Genomic DNA, 18195 nt, shown 5'->3' on the forward strand with positions numbered 1-18195 from the left:
CAGGTAAAGTATATCTTTTTTTTTTTTTGACCAGCACAGGTAAAGTATATCTTTAATCCCTTATATTTGCGTCAAGTTTTATTTTAGTCTTTTAAGCTTATAAAGTATGGTTTTAGTCCTTCAATATACTATCTCCGATCCTAATTATAAGAGCCATTTGACTAATTTGAGGAGATTATAGAAATAAATTGAGTTAGTTATTTGTCCTAAATAGGTGTTGTCTTTCATAAAATATCCTTACTAATCAAATGTATTAACTAAAACTATCATTGTTAGAAGGGCTATTTTGGAAAAAAATATATAAATATGAGAGACAAAGTGGATTAGGGTCTTATATTTAGAACCAAAATAAAAGTTAAACAAGGTCTTATATTAAGGACTGGAGATAGTAATTAACAAGAGATAGATAACTCATCCAACTTAAATATTGCCTTCGATTCTTAATATAAGAAATAGATAATTAATTTGAAGGGATTGAAAAAATTAATTAAATTAGTTATTTGTCATAAATGTATGTTGGTTTTTCTAAATTATCATCTTCAATCATAGGCATTGGATGATTGAAATTATCTCTAAATGAAAACTCCTTACAATCAGTTGGAATATTTGGAAAAAAAAATGAAAGATAAAGTAGATTAAAGTCTTATATTTAGAACCAAAACTAATCTCAACTAATTCTTATATTAAAGATCGGAGGTAGTAACAACTGTGCAATTAAAAGCTAACATAACATGTTTGTTTTTAATCTTTTTAATATAATGTTTTTCTATTTTAGGTCGTGTAAATTAAAAAAAAATGAAAACAAATCTATCCTTGCGGATGTATCATTATCATTTAATTACGCATTTATCACTTAACTTGAATGAGTCAACATGTTTTTATTGTATAAAACTAATTAAGATTACATTTTATAAATTTAAGAGATTAAAATGAAACTTGCTGCAAACATAAAGGATCAAATATGCACTTTAGTTACATAAAATTAGCATATCAATATTAAAAATTGACTTGTAAATAAAACTGAAAAAACTAATTATTTAAGATTTTTTTTTAATTCTCCCAAAATTCTTCTTTACAATTCAAATTGTAAAATTGATGGAATGGAATATTAACTGAAAAGGGCATAATGTATTATTAAGGCTAATTTAGCTTATAAGAATAAAATGTTAATAAAAAGTAAGGTTAAAATCCTATGAATATGCTGGTAAAAAAAAAGAGGGAAAATTTTACTGTAGGACCGCAAAAGACAATTAATATCAAAGAGCCCTCAAAACTTTCTGAAACCTCACTGCAGGACCAAGGGACCAATCTGATATTAATTTTTAGAGTGAGATTACAATAATACCCCTCCTTTTTTATTTTATTAAAAAATAAATATTTACCGGAGTTTTTTTATTTAAAACAAAGTGGCCAAGGGAGGGTTTGAACTCCGGACCCCTTAGCACACCAAAAGACTTGTAACCACCAAGCCAAGCAACCCATTCAATCATAAAATGCAAATAAAACTATATATAACAAAATAAATGCAACAGTCCAAATGTAAGTGAACAAGTGAAATTAGACGATTTACAAGTGGAATTCATAAATTTGCAACAAAAATTAGGCGATTTACAAATAACATAATAGAAGTCATAATCCAAAATGCAAGTATTTAAGTGCAAATGAGCAAGTAAAATTTGAAGATTTACAATAAAAGTTTATGGATTTACAACCCAAATTTGGCAAACACAAGAGAATTCACAACCCAAAACATAAGTGTTTGAGTGTGTTAGAAACAATCTCACCCAAGAGGGGGGTGAATTGGGTGAGTTACAAAAACTTAAAACTAAAAGCGTGCAAGTATTAAATAAAAACAGAGAGTCAGAGTAAGGAGAATTTTAACCGCAGAGAGGAGACACAAGATTTATACTGGTTCGGTCTAATCCACGTGACCTACTTCCAGTCCCCAGAACACCTCTGAGTATTTCACTATCTTCCAAGATCGACAGGGCTCTTGGTGCCTCGGTACAGTAATTGAATCGCTCAATCACTCCCCCTTACTCCCGTAAGGATACAACCCCTCTCAAGAGTCCACACTCTTGAGTGTCTCTCAAGTTTTTAAAGAAAGTAGTGAATGGCTCTCTTACAGAGTGAATTCAATGATAATCACTGATGCTCAATAGTATCGTAAAAACAGAGTATTGAATGCGTAACTAAATAATCGCAGGTGGTAGTTCGGGTATTCAATTCTCTTCATTAATGCCTCTTCGCGCCTTTTATAGTTGATCTCGTTAAATAGCCGTTAGACGGAAGGCTTCTAGCCGTTGTGACTTCGTTTGCGTGTTTCACTGGTTTTAACGGCTCCGCCATTAATGCGTCTGAGTTTCTGACACTGTAGGTCGTAGTCTACGTAATCCCGTTGAAGAGCCGTTGCACTCGTTTTTTCATTAATCTGCATATTTCAAACTTAGAACATATGAGAGTTTTGTGGTGAGTGCTTAAATCTTGAATACAGATAGAAAGCTAATCTATCATTCAAGAATTTGTGCCGAAATCATTTATCAGTAAGAAGAACAAAATGTCATTCTGGTTTAGTTTGATCGAAAAAGTGATCGATTACTTGATGATAGATCAAGTTATCGATAACCAGAATGAAGACTTTTCGAAGTAGATCACTAAAATTATCGATCAAGTGTTGGATCATTGACTTTAAGAATTATCATAGAAATAGGAAATCATTGCATGATCGAAAAAGTGATCGATCACATAATTGATCGAACAAATTATCGATAATTTAAATGTTATTGAAATGAAGCTTCAGTCATTGATGATCGAACATCTTATCGATAAATATATAATGCATAATGTTATCGATAAGCCATGGGTATATATATTCAATGAAGAACACAGGCTATCTGAAAAGATCGAACATTTAATCGAACAATGAATATTCGAACAAATGATCGAATAAATTATGAAGAGAAGATTATCCTGTAAGGCAAGGAAACTGGTTATCGATCACCTTTTGTGAAAAACATGATTTTCATGGAATTGGATGATCGATCATATTATCGAAAAACAGTGATCGATAACTTGATCGAACATTCGTTCACCATAACTTAATGCGAATATGTCAATTCTTAGACTCTTTATCGATCACGTTATGTGAAAACTTTTGTTGAGCAAATAAGTTAAAGTTATCGATAATGTTATCGATAATTTAGCTGTAGCAGAACTGAGTAAGAGTAGATAAGGACATTGATTATCGATCATGTGATCGATAATTTTGTGATCAATAAAGTTATCGATCTATCAGTGAATTTGATCACCTGCATTCAGAGAGTTAGAGCATAAAGTTCGAGCACGTAATCGATAAACAAATGATCGAAAATATGATCGATAAACTTGTAACAGAACTAATGTGCAGAACATGTAGAGAGTGTTACCTTTTATCGAAGTCGTTATTGATGACTGATTTATCGATAACTTGATCGATAAATACACTTCAGATTTGGGTCTCTTATCAGTAACTCGATTGTTTACCTGATATTATCGATCAGCTTATCGATAATTTCCCAAAGTCTTATGTGATATTTACGCTAGCGATTATCGATCATTTTATCGATAAATTATTCATCGAATAGTTCTTGGATCAAAAAGACTACTATAGACCCGATTTATACTTGATCATTTATCTGAAACCTTAGCGATAACTGATTGCTCGATCAGTTGATCGATCAAAATACTTAACCCTGATATTCTGACTTGTTATCATCAAAACTATAATCCTAACATTCTCCCCCTTTTTGATGATGACAAAACACAGGTTAAGAATCATTTATCAGAGAGAACATCAACCAGTTTCATATTCTCAAAAAGCATAAAAAGGCAGATAAATATCAAGAACATATTATCGATAAAAACACTATCCAGATACACAAAAGAAAATCACAAAAGAGATAATATATACACAAAAGAAAATCACAAAAGAGATAATATAACGTCATGACATGGAACCAAAAAGCCAAAAAGCAACTCATAAAGCCATATAATCTACGAAGTATCATCAGTTTTCTTCTCCCCCTTTTTGTCAGCATCAGAAGGGGTAGGAACCGAGGGAATGGTTAGGGAAATAGGGAGAGGAGGAAGGGGAAAAAGTGGAGAAATAGATGGAAAATGAAAGGAGGGAACAGGTGGGGTACAGTGATAAGAGCAAGAGTAGTAGGGACAGAAGTAGAAGTAGATGGAACAGAAGGAGAAGTGGTGGAAATAGGAGAAGTGGGTAAAGGAGAGGAAGGAGGTGCAGGCTCAGGGTGTGGTGGAGAGGGAGGATGGAAGAGGAGATCCTCATAGCTGAAGCTTGTGCTAGGTGGAGTGAAGTGCTGGCAGAGAGAGGTAACTAAGCCTTTAAGCTCTTGGAGTTCCTTGTCCACTGAATTAAACCTCTCGGTGACTTCTCTTTTCCAAAACCACCATAGCTTGTTGGTGAAGATCCAGAATCTTAGAGATGCCATCAAACTTCCGGTCAGAAACTTCCCCATAATCTCTGGCAGTGGAGTAGACTCTGGTCTCAAATGCCCGAAGCTCAGCCTGAAACATTTCCCTGAGGGATCTCTCCATAAAAGATGGACCAGGGGTATGAGATGGGGCAGCAGTGGATTCAGCTTCATCCTGGGTCCGAGATGTACTAGCAGCAGGTTGCTTTCCCTTATCCTTTGAGATACTTTCTGTGATGGTGTAAAGGGAACAGAAATCCTCATTTTGTGGAGTTGAGTGAGGCCAAAACTAGGAACCTTAGTCTTGATTTCCCCAGGCTCAAAAGGAGCAATGTTATGTGCCTGAAGGAAATAAGTGGCCAGCTGAGGATAGGGAATTGGGGTTGATCTGGACTTGTTAAGAACAAAGTCCTTCATCTCAGAGTAAATAAGATCCCCAATGTTAATCTTTTCCCCACTAATAATCCGGGCTAGTAGAAGATAATCATCCTGAGTGAGATGTGAGAAGCTACCGGATTTGTTTACCATACACCTAGAATAGATGTAATGGATGATCCTATAGAAGTCACACATCTGCTTAGGTGGGAAATTCAGCTCACCGGGATAATCACTGTTCTGCATTAAGATTCTATAGGCCTTTACTTCATTCATGTCACCACCTCGCACAAAATCTTGAGTCCCTAGCAGTTCATTTATTTTGGCACTGGTTATTTTAAAAGCTCTGCCTCTCAGTGTAACTTTCAGACAATTTTCTATGAGATTGTCTTTATCATCATATTTTTCTACTGATTCCATATTACAGTAGAATCTTTTAACCACTTCGGGACAGTATTCACCACCAATAATTAACCAATTCGAATAATGCTGCAGTGGGTCACTTAAATCAAGCTCAATCTGTTTACTTTTCCTCAGACCCTCTAAATCAACAGATACCACAGGACAGAATTTTCTATTGGCAAAATCGGCCTTATACTTTGCTATATTAACTTCATTATCGAGATTGCCAGATAATAACTCAGAAAATTCAGTGGGTATACCTACAGAAGGGATTTCCCGAGCGACTCCTTCACTTGCCCTCTGTTTCTTCTTTCTCGGTTGCTTGGGGACAGAGATATTCAAGGCTGATTCCACGGCTTTCTGAACTGAGACCCCATCATCTGACTCGGTCTCCGATTCCTCAGTCACAATCGGTAGCTTTGATTTGGACCGGGGAGACTTTCTGAGAGAGGCCGGTTGTTCTTCGGTCCGACTTTCCCGGATTTTCAGAGTAGCTCTCTTCTTCGTTGATTCCTCCCTCACCTTCGGTCTGTAGCGCTTTCGAGTACCCGAGGCAGTGGTGTCGCTCGATTGAGGCTGTTTCTCCGGTGCTTCTCCCTTTTCCACGTTCGGTTGCTTCACCCGAGCCATTTCGGAGGTGCTGAGCGAGTTTTTGACAGATTAATCGGTGAGTTTGAGGTGGGTGAAGGTTGGGAATGCAGCAGAGAAGGATTCGATCGGTGTAACGGTGGAAGAATTTAAGATAGTGGTGAAAATCGACCGTTGCGAAGAGCAGGGGACGGGAAATGTTCGAGTTAGGGTTCGAAAAACTGACGGATGGATTTCAGAACAGTACCGTTATAGTTCTTGAAATTATCGATTAAGTTATCGATCAACACTTGATCGATCACGTGTTCGATAATTATGAAGAACGCACTTGAACAAAGATCAGTTTTATCGATTACGTTATCGATCATGCATTTATCGAACATATTATCGATAAAATAAGTAAAAAGAAATGCGTACCTGATGTAATTTTTCGAATATTTGTTCGATAATTAAGATTATCGGTCAGCTTATCGATCAATGCTTACCAAATTTGACGGATGAGTGTCGGAACCTTGAGGCTCTTGATCGATGTTCTGATCGATATTTATTTTATCGATCACGTTATCGATAATTGTAGTGTTGGAGCAATTCCCTTTCTTTACAAAGTGAATTTATCGATCAGTTGTTCGATAAATTATCTCCCACTTGCCTTCATGATTATCGATCAATTGATCGATAATCTCATACTCTGTTTACCTCTGTTTTTCTTCATCGAAACAGAGCTTCCTGCAAAACAAATTTCTACATACTCCGATGCTTAAGTTAGTTATTTTATCATCAAAACAATAAATTTAAACATTTAATCTTGAGAGATAGTATGAAATTTCTTACAATTCATTGGGATTTACCATTCCCAATTCTCCTCTGAAGTAGCTGAACTTCTGTTGGTCTAGTGGTTTTGTGAAGATGTCGGCTATCTGATATTCAGTGGGGATGAATTCAACTTTTACATCTTTCTTTTGAACATGATCACGAATAAAGTGATGTCGGACATCAATGTGTTTGGTTCGAGCATGATGAACTGGATTCTTGGACAGACTTATCGTGCTCGTATTATCACATAAGATTGGAATCTCACGTAAGTTGATTCCTAGATCTTGTATTTGTTGTTTTAGCCATAAGATCTGAGCACAACAGCAGGCAGTGGCTACATATTCTGATTCAGTAGAGGAGATTGCCACGGTGTTTTGCTTTTTGCTTGACCATGAGACAAGACATCCTCCGAAGAATTGACATTGTCCACTGGTGCTTTTTCTGTCTGTTTTATATCCACCGTGATCGGCGTCTGAGTATCCCATTAAATATTCGGTTCCTCTTTTTGGATACCAGATTCCTAAATTTTGAGTTCCTACAAGATATCTGAGTATCCGTTTCACGGCTTCTTCATGCGACTCCTTTGGAGCTGACTGATATCTCGCACACATTCCAACACTGAACTGAATATCTGGTCTACTTGCAGTAAGGTATAGTAAGGAACCGATCATCCCTCTATATCTTGTTAGATTTATGTCTTTCCCGTCTTCGTCTATATCAAGCGAACAGGTTGAGCTCATTGGAGTCTTTACACTTTTAGCATTCTCCATTCCGAATTTCTTCAGCAACTCCTTTACATATTTCGTCTGGGAGATAAATATACCGTTCTTCTTTTGTTTGATTTGTAATCCCAGAAAGAAGTTTAATTCTCCCATCATAGACATCTCGAATTCTCCCTGCATAAGCTTAGCAAATTCTCTACAGAGATCTTCGTTAGTAGCACCGAAAATAATATCATCTACATATATTTGAACAATCAAAAGATCTTTCCTATTTCTTTTAATGAAAAGTGTGGCATCCACTTTACCTCTTTCGAATCCTTTTTCTATAAGGAAGTGGCTAAGTCGTTCATACCAGGCTCTGGGCGCTTGTTTCAAACCATACAAAGCCTTTTTAAGTTTGTAAACATGATTTGGAAAATTTGAATTTTCAAAACCGGGAGGTTGTTCGATAAACACCTCTTCGGATATATAACCGTTCAGAAATGCACTTTTAACATCCATTTGAAATAGTTTGAAATCTTTGATGCAAGCAAAAGCCAAAAGAACTCGTATGGCTTCCAATCTAGCTACAGGAGCATACGTTTCTTCATAATCGATTCCCTCTTCTTGATTATAGCCTTTTGCTACTAATCTGGCTTTGTTTCTGACAATCTGAGCTGATTCATCGAGCTTGTTTTTGAATACCCATTTGGTGCCAATGACCGGATGGTCTTCTGGTCTGGGTACCAGTTCCCAAACTTGATTTCTCTCAAATTGATTAAGTTCTTCCTGCATCGCAGCTATCCAGAATTCATCTGATAGTGCTTCGTCAATATTAGAGGGCTCAATGTGAGAAATGAAAGCAGAGAAAAGAACTTCATTGACAATTTGTCTCCGGGTTTTGACCCCTTCATTGACTTTACCGATGACTTGATCCAGAGGATGATCTCGGTTGTGTCTCCATGCCTTTGGCTGCTCTAGATTTTCTTGTAAAGAGGGATCGTTTAAAACATCCCTGTTTTCTGAAACGGTTTCTGAAAATAATTTGTTCGAGTTTTTGTTCAAATCTAGTTTTTGAAAATTTTGAACGATTTCAGCATCATCATCTACAGGTTTCGAAATAGTTTCAGTTTCTGCAAACACCACATGAATTGATTCTTCTATTGTAAAGGTTCGTTTATTGAAAATTCTATATGCTTTACTACGATTAGAGTAGCCAAGAAACAAACCCTCATCAGCTTTAGGATCGAATTTACCCAGGTTTTCTTTGTTGTTGTTGTGGATATAGCATCTGCTTCCAAAGATCCTTAGGTGTGACAAATTGGGTTTTCTTCCCTTGTACAATTCATATGGAGTCTTCCCGAGCAGTGTTCTGATGTAGGCTCTATTTGAAATATAGCAGGCTGTGCTCATTGCTTCTGCCCAGAAAACTTGTGAGACCCTTTTCTCGTTTAGCATTGCTCTAGCCATCTCCGTGAGTACTCTATTTTTTCGTTCAACTACTCCGTTTTGTTGAGGAGTCCTTGGTGCAGAAAAGTTGTGGTCAATTCCATGTTCCTCACAATATTCTGCAAATTCGTTGTTTTCAAATTCTCCTCCGTGATCTGACCTGATAGACACAATAGATATACCTTTCTCATTTTGGACCTTTTTGGCAAAAACAATGAAAGCATTAAAAGTTTCATCTTTAGAGGAAAGAAACAAAGTCCAGGTAAACCTTGAATAGTCATCAACTATTACAAGAGTATAAAGATTTCCCCCGAAACTTTTTACTCTAGATGGACCGACCAAGTCCATGTGAATCATTTGGAGAGGTCTTTCAGTTGAAACTATCTTCTTTGATTTAAATGAAGATTTTGTTTGTTTACCTTTTTGACAAGCATCACAAACATCATCGCGTTCATACTGGATTTTTGGTAAACCAACAACTAGATCCCTTTTTATTAATTTTGAAAGTTGATTCATGTTAACATGTGCAAGTCGTTTGTGCCAAATCCAACTTTCCTCCTTTTTACTAATAAAACAGTTTTCAGAGGTTTTAGAATCAAATTGAAGTGTATAACAGTTACCGTCCCTCGGAGCTCTCAGCTTCGTATTCAATTCTTCTTTCTTCAAAGGTAGATCATCTTTGCTTATGATTAAGCACTCTTCAGAATCAAAGATCACCCAGTTGTTTTTGTCCGCACTCTGACTGACGCTTAAGAGATTATGACACAGACCTTCCACGTAGTACACGTCTTCGACCTTCATGCCTATACTACTTCCGATTTCTCCGATTCCAGCAATTTTTCCCGATTGGTTTCCTCCGAAGCTTACTTTTCCTCCATCTTTTGGTTTGAGTGATGTAAACTTCTCAGTGTCACCTGTCATGTGTCTGGAACATCCGCTGTCTATATACCATTTATTTGTTCTGGATGCCTTGAGACATACCTCGTCTGTTTCTGAGTCCTCGTTTTCTTGGGCCACTAGACAGATATTAGCTGTCTCTTCATCGTCACTTTCTTCTTCTTCATCGGAGGAGCTGTCTCCCCAGATTGATGTGACGAAGGCTTTCTTCTTTCTGAATCTTTCTTTCTTCTTTTCTTTATCCTTTGCTCTGGAGAGTTGGGGACATTCCGCCTTGATATGTCCTGGCTTCTTACATTCGAAGCAAATGATTGGATCCTTTGATTCGTTCGGATATGAGGAAATTTTGCGTTTCGGCTGAAACTTCTTTCCGGTTCTGTTTTTGTAGAATTTCTTGAACCTCTTGACTATAAGGCCCATTTCATCATCATCAAGATCATCTTCATTTTCATCCTCGCTCACTTGAGTTTTAAGAGCGATGCCTTTCCGGTTTTTCTCGTTCATCTCCTTTTTGTATTTTTGCTTGCTCTCATACTCAGCAAGACTCCCGAATAGTGCTGCAACCGAACCAATGGATTCTCCTTTGGTTTCTTCAATAGCTGTTACTTTCGGTTCCCATTCTTTTGTGAGACCGCTCAGAATTTTCCTCACTTGATCTTCTTGACTATATTTCTTCCCAAGTGCAGTGAGGTGATTTATGAGATGTGAGAATCTGACTTCCATATCTCGGATACTCTCTCCTTCCTTCATTCTGAATAACTCGAATTCGGTAGTGAGAGTGTTGATTCGACTCTGTTTTACACCGGTGGTTCCTTCATGAGCTATCTCCAGAGCCTCCCACATTTCCTTCGCGGTTTCCAGACTTGAGACTCTGAAGTATTCCCTCTGACTAAGCGCACACGTGAGTATGTTGATCGCTTTGTCGTTTAGAGTTACCAGCTTCTTATCTTCCTCGTTGAACTCCGTGGAACTCTTGGGTACTTGCTGGCCATCTATTGTGTTCATCGGGACATAGTTGCCGTGTTCTATTACGTCCCACAATCCATACTCTGTGGCCTTAATGAAGATTTTCATCCTCATTTTCCAGAACGTATAATTTTCTCCACTGAAGCCTGGCGGTTTAGATGTTGAGCATCCTTCCGGTAACACGCTATCTCCAAATCCTGCCATTTGATCTCTCTTCGGACTGTTAAATCCTTAGTGAAGAGACCTGCTCTGATACCAAATGTTAGAAACAATCTCACCCAAGAGGGGGGTGAATTGGGTGAGTTACAAAAACTTAAAACTAAAAGCGTGCAAGTATTAAATAAAAACAGAGAGTCAGAGTAAGGAGAATTTTAACCGCAGAGAGGAGACACAAGATTTATACTGGTTCGGTCTAATCCACGTGACCTACTTCCAGTCCCCAGAACACCTCTGAGTATTTCACTATCTTCCAAGATCGACAGGGCTCTTGGTGCCTCGGTACAGTAATTGAATCGCTCAATCACTCCCCCTTACTCCCGTAAGGATACAACCCCTCTCAAGAGTCCACACTCTTGAGTGTCTCTCAAGTTTTTAAAGAAAGTAGTGAATGGCTCTCTTACAGAGTGAATTCAATGATAATCACTGATGCTCAATAGTATCGTAAAAACAGAGTATTGAATGCGTAACTAAATAATCGCAGGTGGTAGTTCGGGTATTCAATTTCTTCATTAATGCCTCTTCGCGCCTTTTATAGTTGATCTTGTTAAATAGCCGTTAGACGGAAGGCTTCTAGCCGTTGTGGCTTCGTTTGCGTGTTTCACTGGTTTTAACGGCTCCGCCATTAATGCGTCTGAGTTTCTGACACTGTAGGTCGTAGTCTACGTAATCCCGTTGAAGAGCCGTTGCACTCGTTTTTTTTTCTTCATTAATCTGCATATTTCAAACTTAGAACATATGAGAGTTTTGTGGTGAGTGCTTAAATCTTGAATACAGATAGAAAGCTAATCTATCATTCAAGGATTTGTGCCAAAATCATTTATCAGTAAGAAGAACAAAATGTCATTCTGGTTTAGTTTGATCGAAAAAGTGATCGATTACTTGATGATAGATCAAATTATCGATAACCAGAATGAAGACTTTTCGAAGTAGATCACTAAAATTATCGATCAAGTGTTGGATCATTGACTTTAAGAATTATCATAGAAATAGGAAATCATTGCATGATCGAAAAAGTGATCGATCACATAATTGATCGAACAGATTATCGATAATTTAAATGTTATTGAAATAAAGCTTCAGTCATTGATGATCGAACATCTTATCGATAAATATATAATGCATAATGTTATCGATAAGCCATGGGTATATATATTCAATGAAGAACACAGGCTATCTGAAAAGATCGAACATTTAATCGAACAATGAATATTCGAACAAATGATCGAATAAATTATGAAGAGAAGATTATTCCTGTAAGGCAAGGAAACTGGTTATCGATCACCTTTTGTGAAAAACATGATTTTCATGGAATTGGATGATCGATCATATTATCGAAAAAACAGTGATCTATAACTTGATCGAACATTCGTTCACCATAACTTAATGCGAATATGTCAATTCTTAGACTCTTTATCGATCACGTTATGTGAAAACTTTTGTTGAGCAAATAAGTTAAAGTTATCGATAATGTTATCGATAATTTAGCTGTAGCAGAACTGAGTAAGAGTAGACAAGGACATTGATTATCGATCATGTGATCGATAATTTTGTGATCAATAAAGTTATCGATCTATCAGTGAATTTGATCACCTGCATTCAGAGAGTTAGAGCATAAAGTTCGAGCACGTAATCGATAAACAAATGATCGAAAATATGATCGATAAACTTGTAACATAACTAATGTGCAGAACATGTAGAGAGTGTTACCTTTTATCGAAGTCGTTATTGATGACTGATTTATCGATAACTTGATCGATAAATACACTTCAGATTTGGGTCTCTTATCAGTAACTCGATTGTTTACCTGATATTATCGATCAGCTTATCGATAATTTCCCAAAGTCTTATGTGATATTTACGCTAGCGATTATCGATCATTTTATCGATAAATTATTCATCGAATAGTTCTTGGATCAAAAAGACTACTATAGACCCGATTTATACTTGATCATTTATCTGAAACCTTAGCGATAACTGATTGTTCGATTAGTTGATCGATCAAAATACTTAACCCTGATATTCTGACTTGTTATCATCAAAACTATAATCCTAACAGAGTGTAAGTGAACAAGTGAAATTAGACGATTTACAAGTGTAATTCAGCAATTTACAACAAAAATTAGACAATTTACAAATAACATAATAGAAGTCATAACCCCAAATGCAAGTGTTTAAGTGCAAATGAGCAAGTGAAATTTGAAGATTTACAATAAAAGTTTATGGATTTACAACCCAAATTTGGTAAACACAAGAGAATTCATAACCCAAAATTTAAGTGTTTGAGTGTAAGTGAACAAGTGAAATTAAATGATTTACAAGTGGAATTCAGCAATTTACAACAAAAATCAGGCAATTTACAAATAACATAATAGAAGTCATAACCCCAAATGCAAGTGTTCAAGTTCAAATGAGCAAGTGAAATTGTCGAATTTCACTTGCAAATCTATAAAATTTTGTTGTAAATCTTCAAATTTTATTTGCTCATTTACACTTAAACACTTGTATTTGAGATTGTGAGTTCCATTATGTTATTTGTAAATTGCCTGATTTTTGTTGTAAATTGCTGAATTCCACTTGTAAATCCTCTAATTTCACTTGTTTACTTACACTCAAACACTTACATTTTGGGTTGTGAATTCTCTTGTGTTTACCAAATTTGGGTTGTAAATCCATAAACTTTTATTGTAAATCTTCAAATTTCACTTGCTCTCTTGTGTTTACCAAATTTGAGTTGTAAATCCATAAACTTTTATTGTAAATCTTCAAATTTCACTTGCTCGTTTGCACTTAAACAATTGCATTTGAGGTTATGACTTCTATTATGTTATTTGTAAATTGTCTAATTTTTGTTGTAAATTGCTGAATTATACTTGTAAATCGTCTAATTTCACTTGTTCATTTACACTCAAACACTTATATTTTGGGTTGTGAATTCTCTTGTGTTTGCCAAATTTGGGTTGTAAATCCATAAACTTTTATTGTAAATCTTCAAATTTTACTTGCTCATTTGCACTTAAATACTTGCATTTTGGGTTATGACTTCTATTATGTTATTTGTAAATTGCCTAATTTTTGTTGCAAATTTCTGAATTCCACTTGTAAATCGTCTAATTTCACTTGTTCACTTACATTTGGACTGTTGCATTTATTTTGTTATATATAGTTTTATTTGCATTTTATGATTGAATGGGTTGCTTGGTTTGGTGGTTACAAGTTTTTTGGTGTGCCAAGAGGTCCTGGGTTCAAACCCTCCCTTGGCCACTTTATTTTAAACAAAAAAAACTCCGGCCACCGGAGGTCCTGTCGGAGTTACTGTTCCGGCCACCGGTGACCGGACCCCGACGGCGGCCACCTGAGCGCCGGTGGCCGGAACAGTAACTCCGGTAAATATTTATTTTTTAATAAAATAAAAAGGGAGGGGTATTATTGTAATCTCACTCTAAAATGAGGGGCAGTGGCGTCATTTCGTTTGTGGAATTAATATCAGATTGGTCCCTTGATCCTGCAGTGAGGTTTCAGAAAGTTTTGGAGCCTCTTTGATATTAATTGTCTTCTGCGGTCCTACAGTGAAATTTTCCCAAAAAAAAATCCTATGAATATGTTAATTTAAAAACCCTAGGCACAATATCAAAATTCAAACAAAAAACTCGAAAGAAAAGGGAAAATTTTCGAATCTAACGTCTTAGATTCCATTTTGGGATCTGGGAAAATAGCTCCTAATTAAGTGATTTCACACGGAGCCAACCAAAGTTGTCGTCCTTTATATAATAATAATGCCTCTCACATCATCTTCCCTATATATTCTAAACAGCCGCCTTCGTCGCTGCTACTCTCCAAGTTGCTTCCCTTTCTCTCTCTGTCATTATTTTCTTGTGCCATAGCTCTGACGTAGATTCACTCACCATCATGACTTTGCCAGAATGCCCGGCGGCACAACTGGCCCAATTATTTGGCTCTAACGCAACCAATGCCGCCGCCGCCGCTGACTTCATCTGTGACCGATTCACCGCCGTCACCAACAAGCTCTCCGACACCACCTTCGCCGTTGATAGCACTTTCCTCCTCAACTCTGCTTACCTCGTTTTCGCCATGCAACTTGGCTTTGCCATGCTCTGTGCCGGCTCTGTACGGGCCAAGAACAGCATGAACATAATGCTTACCAACGTCCTCGACGCCGCCACCGGTGGTCTCTTTTACTACCTCTTTGGTTTTGCTTTTGCCTTTGGAGCTCCCTCCAATGGTTTCATCGGCCGCCACTTCTTTGGTCTTAAAGACATTCCAGACACGAACTTTGACTACAGCTACTTCCTTTATCAGTGGGCTTTCGCCATCGCCGCCGCCGGAATCACCAGCGGCTCCATCGCCGAGAGAACCCAGTTCGTGGCGTATCTCATCTACTCATCATTCTTAACCGGCTTTGTTTATCCTGTCGTGTCTCACTGGTTCTGGTCGGCTGATGGTTGGGCCAGTCCGAGCAACCTGGACAACTTACTTTTTGGAACCGGAGTGATAGATTTTGCCGGCTCCGGAGTGGTTCACCTCGTCGGCGGTATGGCTGGCCTGTGGGGTGCTCTCATCGAAGGTCCCAGAATTGGTAGATTTGATCATACAGGTCGACCCTTAGCCCTTCGTGGACACAGTGCCACTCTCGTCGTTCTCGGAACTTTCTTACTCTGGTTCGGATGGTACGGATTCAATCCAGGTTCATTCACAAAGATTCTCAGTGCTTACGAATCCGGAAATTACTACGGCCAGTGGAGTGCAGTGGGCCGAACCGCCGTGACAACCACACTAGCTGGTTGCTCCGCAGCGTTAACCACACTATTTGGCAAGCGAATCCTCTCCGGCCACTGGAACGTGACCGACGTCTGCAATGGTTTACTCGGTGGGTTTGCGGCCATCACCGCGGGGTGCTCTGTCGTGGAGCCATGGGCTGCAATTATTTGCGGGGTCGTGGCGGCGGTGGTTTTGATCAGTTGCAACAAGCTGGCAGAGAAGGTGAAGTTCGACGACCCACTGGAGGCGGCACAACTTCACGGCGGCTGCGGCGCGTGGGGGATAATCTTCACGGCGTTGTTCGCCAAAGGGGAGTATGTGGATCAGGTGTACCCGGGAAAAGCGAGCCGGCCACACGGGTTGTTCATGGGTGGCGGAGGAAGGCTACTGGGTGCTCACGTGATCCAAATTCTAGTGATAGTCGGGTGGGTTAGCGCCACCATGGGTACGCTGTTCTTCATTCTGCATAAGCTCAAACTATTACGGATCTCGGCCGAGGACGAGTTGGCGGGTATGGATCTGACCCGACACGGAGGATTTGCTTACGCCTACGAAGATGAATCACATAAACACGGGATTCAGTTGAAAAAGATCGAACCGAATGCTACCAGTCCGTCTCCCCCAACAGAACTGTAATTGGAACTTTTTTTAATGTTTTATTTTCTTTTTTTTTTTTTCAAATTATTACTTCATCTTGAACTAGAGTTGTCGTTTTGTTACGACTTTATAAATAGCAAGTACTTTGTTGTGCACAAGGCATAATATAATTAGAGATTTTATGTTAATCTTGATTGATTGATGGTGTTTGTTGTGTTAATTTTCAAAATGCAAAACATATTTGAATAGATTTACGGTGATGATGCTGTATATTTGAAAAATGATTCGATTTGATTTGATATGGTTGCTTTGACTATTCAAATGGCTTTGGAATGTTCAAAGTTCAGATAGGAGCCGTAGAATTTTCTCTACGAGAGGGTGTGATTCCGTGTGTCTGTGTTTATATATACACCATGGTATGGAAAATCAAATCGGACTGGCTGGTTTAGATAAGAAACGACAAACCGGTCAATTGTCTAGTTCGGTTGGTTAACAAAATCAGGATCACAATGAACTAGCATAATTCAGTCTAACTCGGAGTAAACCGGGATTAACCCGGATAACCTACCAGTTTTGGTGGGTTAGTCGGGTTTTTTTCCAAAGCTTCCCCTGCTCAGAAAATTTTTAGAAAAAAAAGACAGACTAGATCATCACCGGATTCTACTATGAAAATTAAACTCCGTTGCTGTTTTGACCGTTTCCTCATCGTCGTTCTTCTCAATGGCAAGATCTCCTTACAACTCATTAGACGATTGCCATCATGCTTTACAAAGAACTTACTAGATCTGTGTGGAAAAGCCATGGAGCCATGGATGCCAGTGAAACTTACCAAATCTATGTGGAAAAGCTATAGAGCCATGGATGTCGGTGAAGAAAGAGAGAACAAAATGTAAAAGAAAACTGCCTTCCAAACATGCGCTCTGAATGGTGAAGCATGGGAAGCGTAAATGAAAAGACCATACTCAGGTTGTTTGGCCAAGCGTTTGGAGGGCAAAAGCAGCTTTTTTTTAAGCATAAGCCCAATTGAAGAATTTGTACTGTTTGGCTTGGCGATTGAGCAATCTGGTTTTTGTATGAAAAGTTACAATAAATTATAAGTTAAAATTAACAGCTTATGACTTATAGCTTATGGCTTATAACTTTTTACATATGGAGAGAGAAAAAATTAAGAAATTCATTACTTCATTTGGTTCTTATTATAAGTCTCAAATAACCAATTTGTAGATAACAAAAAATCAGTTAAAATTAGTTGAAAGTAATAAATAAGTTAGAAATATACTTTTGTTTGTAAATATGCTTCTAGAAATATATTTTTATTTTCAAATATGTCCTTATAATAAATAATAAAAAATAAAAGAAAATATATGAGATCAACATGAGCTTATAAATAATTTGGTAAGCAGAGGAGAGAGACAAGTGATTACGTGAAAGAGAGAGAATAACAAAGAGAAAAGTCAAAAACCAAGAAGAATGCATCGGTGTTAGGTAGGAGAAGAAATTAAAAAAAATAATGGAAAAGAAAGTTTTTGTACATATAAATGTTTTGTAATTTATATATTTATTTAAAGACTGAATGCTATGTTTTCAAAATTAAAATATAAATATTTTTATGTGTTTTAATTAAATTATAATATATTAATTATTACCAGTCTGACTCACTAACTCTTGAACTACTGTCTCGATCGGTTTAATGACCGGCCCGATTTTTAGTACCTTGATATACACACACATATAATGAAAGCAAAATAGCAATATACTAGTTGCCTATTGGTTGGGGTTTCTGTAGCATAAAAGTAGCTTATGGTTCTGTCAAGCATGTTTACAAATTTGAGACCTATTTGGTTGAGCCTTGGCTCATCCAACTTATGAGGCAAAAATGAAATTAGAAGTACGATTAGTTAAAGATGTACTTGGATTAATAGTGATAAAACTGAGTT

General features: G+C 37.4%; 1 protein-coding gene across 1 annotated transcript; it reads left to right on the forward strand.

Annotated features, from left to right (window-relative positions):
* The first annotated feature begins 14646 nt into the window (after positions 1-14646).
* Positions 14647-16504, forward strand: LOC114756778 (ammonium transporter 1 member 1). The gene has a single exon (XM_028945716.1). The coding sequence runs from the start codon at positions 14792-14794 to the stop codon at positions 16295-16297; it is 1506 nt and encodes a 501-aa protein (XP_028801549.1). The 5' UTR covers positions 14647-14791; the 3' UTR covers positions 16298-16504.
* The last annotated feature ends 1691 nt before the right edge of the window (positions 16505-18195 follow it).

This window comes from Neltuma alba, unplaced genomic scaffold (assembly GCF_004799145.2).
Source record: "Neltuma alba isolate B1F8T4 unplaced genomic scaffold, ASM479914v2 tig00010502_pilon, whole genome shotgun sequence".
Lineage (NCBI taxonomy): Eukaryota > Viridiplantae > Streptophyta > Magnoliopsida > Fabales > Fabaceae > Neltuma > Neltuma alba.